Source organism: Lygodium microphyllum, chromosome 18 (assembly GCF_053477565.2).
Source record: "Lygodium microphyllum isolate KBCC chromosome 18, Lygodium_microphyllum_v1.1.10, whole genome shotgun sequence".
NCBI lineage: Eukaryota > Viridiplantae > Streptophyta > Polypodiopsida > Schizaeales > Lygodiaceae > Lygodium > Lygodium microphyllum.
This window is the reverse complement of record NC_141152.1, coordinates 32,442,271-32,452,457: the sequence shown is the minus strand read 5'-3', so window position 1 is coordinate 32,452,457 and position 10,187 is coordinate 32,442,271. Positions and strand designations below refer to the sequence as shown.

The 10,187-nt window shown below is 42.8% G+C and overlaps 1 protein-coding gene across 1 annotated transcript; it reads left to right on the top strand.

Annotated features, from left to right (window-relative positions):
- Positions 1-7,475: 7,475 nt before the first annotated feature.
- Positions 7,476-9,944, top strand: LOC148020728 (UDP-glycosyltransferase 85A1-like). Its single transcript, XM_087699442.1, has 2 exons — positions 7,476-8,260; positions 8,438-9,944. The coding sequence occupies exons 1-2, from the start codon at positions 7,747-7,749 to the stop codon at positions 9,472-9,474; spliced, it is 1,551 nt and encodes a 516-aa protein (XP_087555568.1). The 5' UTR covers positions 7,476-7,746; the 3' UTR covers positions 9,475-9,944.
- The last annotated feature ends 243 nt before the right edge of the window (positions 9,945-10,187 follow it).

The following is a 10,187-nucleotide window of genomic DNA, read 5'->3' as shown; positions in this document are numbered from 1 at the left end:
CTCGTATTCATCTCGAAACAGTATGCAGTCGTTGATACATACATGGATGTTATTGTAGTCCATGCCAAGCTTCTGTAAAACATGTCGTGCATCATCACGAGACTCAGGCATGGTATTTGCAGGTGGTAATATATGATATTTCAATAACCTGAAAAAAATCATAAAACATCTTGAAAAAGCACAAAAGTTTGCAATAATACTGTAAAAAATAATAATCTATGAAGCCTATGTGCAAGGTACCTGGATAACTCGGTCACACTCGTATCGCTCCAACCGTATTTTTCTTGCACACTTAAGAGTGCAAGCAATGTCTTCGACCGAGATACTCGGCACCCATCATATAATGGTACGGATGCTTCCTCTCTAAGCGGGTCAGATGTCTCAACATCCATGGGAATCAATGCATCGATCATTGCCTTCATCTCAGGCTCCAAGATTGTAGGTAGGTCGGCAAGGTTGTCTGTCTCCTCTGGCATTGACAGTATAGATGGGCCTTGCGAGTGGTGGATTGGCTCCTGCAATCCATCCATCGCACGTCCACGAACTCTTCTAATTGGCCGCAAAGGGTGCACTCCCCCTTGGGTCGAGACATCACCCCCCTGGATAGAAAATTTGCCAACAAGACCCAATCTTATTGTGTATGGTTTTCAATTAGCTTGCGAGTACAATGCATGATTAATATTAACTTCAAATTACCGTTTGCTGAAAATCCGCAATTGCCTGATCAATGATCTTAGATTGAAACTCGCCAAATCATCGTACGTGTTCTATAGACAATCGGCGTTTTCGTCTAATTGCCAACTTGCATTGAGAGCAAGGACATGGGACATGCTGATTAAGATATGTCTCGCGATCTTGAATAATAAGACCTTCTTCGTTTTCCATCTTATCTACATTACAACAAGCGAGGCTTAAATGGATAGCTTTATGGAGATGTACGTCAAGTTGCAAGTTGACCATAAATCTTGTATTGTACATAGTAGTTGAGAGATTTATTGATGTTATATCTCGGCCTTGTATCATGCTCAAGGATTTGTTTGCCCCGGTAGATAATTATTCGTTATTGTAAAAAACTGCACTAGAGGGCTTTGAGTATAAGTAATCCATTTATGAGCATCATTGAGGATCTCTTAGTCTAATAATAAAACAGTCTCAACAAAAAGCATCTTAGAAATGTGGTTTTTTTGTCCTAGGATCGCGTATTAAAATTAATGCCATCTATGAAATTTATCAACTATAGTAATAAAATTTATTTCAATCAATTCTACTCATAGTCATAAGACCTAAGAGAAAATATCCTATACTCAATTTAAGGGATTCTTCTTCTATAACAATACTTTTGGGTTCATTTTGATGAAGTACCGTAATGACCATTAGCTAGGGTATCATTTTCTTTTAGTCCTTCCGTTGACTAGTCGGCATGATTTCTAATTTATTATGCCTATAAAGTTAATACAAAAACAATGAATTATGCATATCACAATTAGATCCCCTACTTGGACATTATGAAGGATATGACCAATTTTAAGCCATCTTAAAGAGTCACCAATGTACGTGGCCCATGGCAAAGCACATTGCATACCATTATCGATAAGTCTATTATCGTGCATCTTAAATCTCCTAATTAGACTTTATAAACGGTATGACTATTTTTTAGCCCCCTTAAGGAGTCGATGTAATGGTACCCATAAAAAAAGTAAACTGGATACCATTACCATAATCATGGATATGCTATCATTCCAATATATGTTATCTTTCTCTTTCTCTCCCTCTCCCTCCCTCTCTTTCTCTTTCTCTCGTATTTCCTCTCCCTCTCACAATATATCTTAACACTCTCCAAAAGCAAAAGGGAGAGGGAGAGAGAGAATGCACTCTACCTCCCTCTCCCTCTCTTTCTCTCCCTCTCTCTCCCTCTCCCTCTCTTTCTCTCTCATTTCCTCTCCTAAACAAGCAAAAAAGAAAGTGATTCAAACATTAAACAAGCAAAAGGGAGAGGGAGAGAGAGAATGCACTCTCCCTCCCTCTCCCTCTCCCTCTCCCTCTCCCTCTCCCTCTCCCTCTCCCTCTCTTTCTCTTTCTCTCCCTCTCTCATTTCCTTCCCCTCCCTCTCCCTCTCCCTCTCTTTCTCTCCCTCTCTTTCTCTCTCATTTCCTAAACAAGCAAAAAATAAAGTGATTTAAACATTAAACAAGCAAAAGGGAGAGGGAGAGGGAGGGAGAGTTCTCTCCCTCCCTCTCCCTCTCCCTCTCCCTCTCTTTCTCTTTCTCTCCCTCTCTCATTTCCTTCCCCTCCCTCTCCCTCTCCCTGTCTTTCTCTCCCTCTCTTTCTCTCTTTCTCTCTCATTTCCTCTCCTAAACAAGCAAAAATGATAAAGTGATTTAAACATCAAACAAGCAAAAGGGAGAGGGAGAGAGAGAATGCACTCTCCCTCCCTCTCCCTCTCCCTCTCCCTCTCTTTCTCTTTCTCTCCCTCTCTCATTTCCTCCCCCTCCCTCTCCCTTTCCCTCTCCCTCTCTTTCTCTTTCTCTCCCTCTCTCTCCCTCTCCCTCTCTTTCTTTCTCATTTCCTCTCCTAAACAAGCAAAAGAGAAAGTGATTTAAACCTTAAACAAGCAAAAGAAAGAGAGAGAGAGAAACTCACCGATGAGATATGGCGAGTGTGGGGCAGCTCCTCTTTGTGATGAAGGCTCCTCCTCTCCTTCATGAACAACGCCGGTGGCGACGGCGGCAAGTCTTCTTCCTCTCCTTCTCTCACGACGGTCGCTCTCTCCCTCGCTCTCGCTATCAAAACTCACAAGCCGCAAATGCGAAATGAAAACCGCGCTCAGTTTTGGCCGCTTTTTTCCCTGTGGAGCGTCGCTATTAGTGACGCAAATAGCGACGCCGCTATCCACCGTCGCTAATCGGTATCGCTACTAGCTCAAATCCTTGTAGTGAATCTATGCAATCATTTGGGCATCAATTTATGAATGGACAAAGCTGGAAATCAATAAACAACATCAATCAACCCTAGGTAAGGTACTATATGATCATGATATCAATGATTTACTCTTAATTTCTTCCCTTTCAGCAATTGGAAAGCTTGAACAAGTGGATTAATAGGGAAAATTAAGAGTAGGGAACAAGAATTACCTCTTGATTGTTGTTGAAGAATGGTATATGAACCACATTCGGTCAATACTCTATAAAATCCACCATCAATTTGATCCAAATTGAAAGTTATAGGCTCATCTTCAAGAGAAAATTAACCCCATAATGCTTTCTCCAACTCCAAGTAATCAAGAAGATTCAATTGATTATGGGAATGCCATCATTGATTGAATGCCTTCAAGAAAGGGCTGTAGATAATCCAAGAACCTTGAAGAAGCCTCAATTCTTGATTAGAATCAAGAATTTATGAGAATTGAGGACCTTCTTGTCTTCATGAAGAGAACAAGCCTTCAATTCTTGAAAGATTGCTCCAATGTTGGCCCTCCTTTGATGTAGTAGATTCAATGAGACCTTCTTGAAGCTGAAGAATACAAAAGCCCCATGATTTGAGCCTTGTAAGACCAAAAATTTTGAAGAATTGAGTGGATGTCCTATTTTTCCCCAAATTTGAGAAAAAGAGTTGCTCCAATCTTGACAAAAGCCTTCAATGTTAGGCCCTTGATGTGTAGGGAAGCTTCAAAAAGCAAGAAATATCAAAAGCCCCATGAATCAAGCTTCATTTGACAAAAAATTTCATGAATTACATGGCTACCCTATTTTCCCCTTCATAAAGAGAAGAAGAATGCTTCAAATCTCTTCAAAATGCTTCAATGTCGGTTGTAGATGCTTGCCTTTGACCTTTGGAAGCTAAAAGGCATCAACAAGAAGCCAATTCTTCAAGAAATTGAAAGAGTCTTCATGCTATCCAAGATCCTCCATAGGTAGGGTTTCATGTAAGCTTCAAGAACTCAAAAGGAGATGAAAGAAAGCTTGTATGGGCCTGATGTAGATTGCTTTTAAGGTAGGATAAGCATCACATAAGCTCTAGAAGAGCTTCAACCTCAAAATCTTCACGATCTGATAAGGGAGTGTGCAAGAAATTGGTGCAAACTGCTGAGAAACACGCTCCTATACCACGTGACCAAAATGGTTGTGAAGTGTACCATATAGGTAATCTACACAAAGCTTATGATCCATAGAAGATGCCTACCAAGCCATTTGATGGATGGAGTCCATGGGAGGAATATATGAGCAAAGATCTCCATGTCAGTTTGTAGGAAAGCTTGAGAGAAAGAGGAAATAGAAGAAGAAACCCTTGCTTAACAAAAAGTAACCCTGTTTAGTCTTCCATAATCCATGTTTAACTCCAATTAGTCCAATCTCCCTCCAAAATGACCTATGAATTAGCCACGAGCTACTATTTTCACCATAGAACCTCCAAAATAGTGACAACTTGATGCAAATAGCCATGGCTAGTCACGGTTTGAGAACTGTAACTAGTCCTATGACCAAACTTTGTCCTCTTAGTTACCCTGTATCAATCCTGTGACTAGATCCACCATGAAAATGACCCTTCCCATGGATCAAAGTCCATGCTTTGAAATGAAGATTTCCACTTAAATGGAAATTAACACAGAATTAATAGGAAATGCTAAAAACCATAGATTGCCATTTCTTAATTCAAGGTGTCTCACAACCAAGAATTACAAGAGATGTTGAAGCCATGGAAGCTTGAGAATCAATTGATGAAGGCTGCTGCAAGGAACTCACCCCTTACAATGGTGGGGAAGGAAATACCTTCAAGCTCCAAGAAGTGGAGATGTGTAAAATGATTCAAAAGAAGATTTAAAGCAACATGAAAATTGCTTTATTACAAAGAGGACATAGCCAATGTTTCTCAAAGCCACCCGTCTCAAGGGGAGCCCCATATAATAGAGGATTACGAGGAAAGATTACATGCATTTATTGTGGAAGTAGTGAAACCCATTTGGGCTAGATGGACTTTTGGTATAGGTGTTTCAAAAGCTATGGCAGGTGATCTGGCTGATCTCCTCAATCTTGTTAGGAAGTAGGAACAAATTCTACAAGCAATCAATCGAGGAGTAATTAAGCTCATTCACAAAACCCAAGATAGAGTGAAAGCCTCTAATTGGAGGCCATTAAATATGTTAAACTTTGCCTCTAAAGCCTTGGCCAAGGCATTGACCTTAAGAGTAAAATACTTGTTGGCCAAAGTAGTTCATAGTAAGCAGTATGGATTTATCCATGAGAGAAAAATCTAGGATGCAATCTTCAACCTCATCTATTCAATGGATTATGCCCTAATGAAGAACTTAGAATTCCTCCTAATTGATATGGATTGAGACAAGGCTTATGATCATGTAAGCTAGGCCTTAGTATTAAGGTTCATAGTGGCAATGAGGTTTGGGCTTGTGTTCATTGGGCTCATAGCCCCACTTTTCAAAGGTGCTTCAACTTTAGTAAACATTAACGACTCCGTGTCTTCTTTGTTTTTTCTCCACAAGTCAATATGGCAAGGTTGCCCACTCGCATCTTTGTTGTCCGCACTTATCACAAACCCCCTGCTCCACAAAATTGACTTAGGTTAAAATTAACGACTCCATAATTAGCTATAAGTCAATACAACAAGGTTGTCCACTGGCATACCTTTCTTGTCTACACTTATCATAAAACCCCTACTTCATAGAATAGAATTAGTTTTACAAAGGGGTGCAATTAGAGGCCTGCCCCTTTCGGATGGCTCGTAACCTAGTAGCCCAATTCTTCGCCAATGATAATGCTTCAATTGTGGAAGTAACATAAGAATCTATGACCAATCTACTAGAGATATACATAGAGTTCTCTCATCTTTCTACCTCAAAGGTGAATTTAAAAAAACTCAACTTTTTGTATTGTCTTAAAAAGAGCCTCAGCAATGGATGATTAACCTTAGATACAAGGTTATGAAGCAAGGGGAGCTAGTCAAATATTTGGGATCCCCTATAGGGGTTGGAGTGATACCATCCCAATGGCTCAAATGGTTCTATACCAAATTCCTAAAATTAAAATGAAAGATTGTTCTTGTAAGGCATGCACACTTGTTGGTAGGCTAACTATCATCAAGTTGGTGTGTACCTCTTCAATGGTTTACATAGCTTGTATTTTGGCATTTAGCAGCTCAGCTTAGACAAAGTTGGAGAAGCACATAAGAAAGGACGAGCATGATTGGAAGGGGACGAATGGAAGCTCTTAGAGCGCAGTTTCAATTGATAGAAAAGGAGAAAGAATCTCTAGTGACAACCATGTAGGTGCTCAAAAATCCTTGGTCTGCAATGCTTGTAAACTCAGGTGACTCCATCCTTAAGGACATAGGTAGTCTAGGGGGCAAATGACTGTGGAATTGAAGGAGAGCTAGAGACCACAAGGAAGCTTCTCTCAACACTCTCATGAGAATTAAGGATAGATGGGCTAGGCAATGTTCTATGGCCAGAGTATCCACAGGGAAAAGAAGAATAAGGACAATCCAGTCTAAGGCAACTCCATCTTTCAGGATCAACCTTATGAGGTGGAGAGTGATGATAAAGAAGTTGCCATTAAGGACTTGTATGGCTAGATGGAGAGTAGTCTCCCCTATGTGCCCTCTATGCAATAGGACTGAAGAGAACAAAAAACATTTATTTTGGGATTGTTGAATGGTCACCCCATTGTGGAAAGCAGTCAGAAGATGGCCTAATGCCTCAAGTCTGCAGTATGAATTCGGCTTCACAATGGCATTCTTTGCTGACTAGAGGACCCTAGATGTAGCCAACTGGCACTTAAATTAGTACACTCAATGGAATTGTACTGAGACACATCTAGTGCAGAAGAAATTTGTTTGTTTTTGACACACGTGGGAGGGGAAAACTTGAACTAATTGTGACACAATTAATGTAAGAAGCATTGGTTGTTTTACAACCCCTTAGAGGTGAACTTTGGATCTACAACCTTTTCTTCAAAGGGCTGAGCAATATGACATAAGGCCCGTAATTTGCATCTATATGATGTTGTTATCCTTATTTTAAAAAACTGTATGATCCTAATATCATGCATTTTTAAAAAAGGCACAGTCCAAAATCCGGACTATCTCCCGCCTCTTAAAAAGAGTGATGCTTCAAAATGAGAACGTTAGCATTTACAACAGCATCCACTCAGAAAAGATGTTACGTTTTCTTCTAGTTCGAGCTTGTTCTTCATTTCCGTTAGTATATCTGCAATCTCTTCAACTTTGGAACTAGGTTGATATCCTTCATACAGCTTCTGCGTCTTGTCTATCTCTTTTTTCCATTAATCAGGATGCTTCCCTGTACTGAAGCTAAGACAAATCACTATAACAGCTGTATATTAAATTTTTTCCTCTTTTAATACATTTCAACCGTCCGTCAAAAACGAAGAAGTTGCGACGTGTCACTTTCCTGCAAGTTGGAGAATTCTGGAGAAAGATTAGAGGTGTAGATGCATTTTACGCCCCTCATCACTTTCGGACAATTGTTGGATTGCACGTCTCCCAGCTTGAAAAGTGCACCTTGGAAAAGAAAACGAGAGCTCAGAGCACCACGATCAGTAGACCCGCCTACTAATACCACGCCCATCGAATTCTTCGGTGGTCTCTGATCATTGAGTATGTACTCACTCTCACACACCCACACAGGCACTCTATCTCTCACTCAGTCTACACATTCTCTCTCTCACCCAGACACACACACGCACACACACACAATCTCTGTCTGTGCTAATACACATGGAAGGCCGTCCTCATGTTGTGATGGTTCCCTATCCTGTGCAAGGCCATATCAATCCCCTATTCGCATTTGCTCGCTCCTTAGTCTCTATAGACATCGAGGTTACTTTCGTTCATACAGCTCGCAATTACAAGTTGCTGCAGCAGCAGCGCCTTAGTTCTGTAGATGATACAAATTCTCTTCAGGACTCGCGCCTGTATGTGGAAGCCATACCAGAAAAAGAAGAAGACGAGGATCGAACGAAATTGCGGGAGGAGGAGGACCCAGCCTATCAGCATTCGCTGCAGAGGCTGGAGAGAGGGTTGCAGAAGGTGGTAGAGAGGGTGGTGCGGGAGAGGCCGCGCCGCGTGAGGGCGATGGTGGCGGACATGCTGATGCCGTGGACACGCGTGGTGGCCAAGAGAGCTGGAATAGAGCACTGGTTTCAGTTTAGCGGCTTCCCGGCGCTGGCGTACCTGGCGGCCTACTATGTCCCTCGACTGATGGACATGGGCATGATGCCTCTGAAGCCTGGTAGGAGCTGAACATACGAGTCCTAAAATACATCTGATATCTATAACACATCCTGTATCTTATATCCTATATTATGGCTATATGAATCTCCGGAGATTTTCGAATGTGTTTTTCGAATTTCTGACAACGATTTGCGGAGCATTTTTATTAAAATTTGTTTTGCTCGATTCATTCCAGGGTCTGAGGATACCCCTCTAGACTTTGCACCCGTGCGCCCGGCCCTCCGCCTGGGCGACGTGCCCATCGACCTTCTACGCAGAGACGTGAGGAATCTGGAGGTGGTCCTCAGAATATTCGATCCTCAGCACATGCGCGATACCTCAGGCCTGGTTATCAACACCATATACGACCTGGAGGCCAGCGCGGTGGAGGCGATGCAGATGGAGGTCAACCTGCCGGTGTATCCGGTGGGCCCCTTACTGTGCAGCGTGGAATGGACGCAACCGGGTAGAACCAAGGCCCAATTGGTGACGTGGAGCACGGCGCTGCTCCCGGAGGATCAGGAGTGCGTGTCATGGCTGGACCGGCAGCCGCCGCGGTCGGTGGTGTACGTGGCGTTCGGAAGCCTCGCCACGTTGCTGCCGCAGGAGGCAGAGGAGCTGGCGTATGGCCTGGAGGCGTGCGGCCTGCGGTTCTTGTGGGTGCTCCGGCCAAAAACCGATGACGATCCGGATGATAGTGATCCAGATAATAATCATAACAATCAATTGCCACCCGGTTTCGCCACCCGGACGCGCGAGCGCGGGCTGGTGGTGGGCTGGTCGCCGCAAGCGCGTGTTCTCGCGCACCCTTCCGCCGCCACCTTCATCACACACTGCGGCTGCAGCTCCATGCTGGAGGCCTTGTCCGCAGGCGTGCCCATGATCGGCTACCCCAAGCTATCAGAGCAGAACACCAACCTCAAGCTCATCACCGAGTGGGGGGTCGGCATCCCCCTCCGAGCCCCCCTCTCTAGACACGACGTCGCCTCCTCTCTCCACTGCATCGTCCATGGCGAGCAGGGTAGAGCTGCCAGACACAAAGCCTCTCAGCTTCGCGCCGTCATCAACAATGCCTTAGTCGAACCCGACGGGCTGTCCAGGCGTTTCTTGACACTGTTCGCTTCTCATCTCACGGTCTCGCATGATGACGCGTGTCCCCACCGCACCTTTCATCCTCAATCGAGCCTGGATTTGCTAGTGCCGGGTGTCGATTCATTGTCTATTGCTAGATAAGTCCCGATAGTTCCAATGTCCCAACCACTACCACTAAGATTCTGACCTACTTTAAATTATGAAAGCACAAGACGTCTAGCACTTACAATGAGTCCACGAGAAATTTCCACTACGAGCATAGGCAGTACTAACTTGCTTTTGTAAAGAAACACTAGTGAGTGCCATGAAGTGTAGCTCTAGCATCATCATTTGTGAATTGAATATGAAGGCCTTACATCAATACTTGTAATACAAGAGCACCTAAACCTTGGACTATCAACTCGACTTGTGATCCTTTGTCAATGTCCATCTTGGTGACCAACCAAGTGTGAGAAAAAGGCCAACAAGCATCCTATTTGTGATAGATAAAAAGGCCTTAAATTGACATTTATATTAGGGATACACTTGTATGTTTCTTTGAGAATGCGAAAATTCATGACTTTGTTCGTGTTCATAAATCTATTGAGCCTAAATAACATATCCTTTTAAGGAGTAATGACATGCTCTCCTCCACCTCGAGCATTTTAATATCATGCTTGTTATTAAATTAAAACTTGAAATTACTTGGTTTCTCATATGAGTTCACAATGCCATGCTGGAAAAACAATGCTATTTACTTTTCTTACCCCATGTTTAAATTTTAAAAATCTTGGACTTGAAAATAGTTAGTTTGCCATATGAGTCAATAGTGTGCTTGGAAAACAACGCTCTTTGACTTTGTATCAATTATGTTA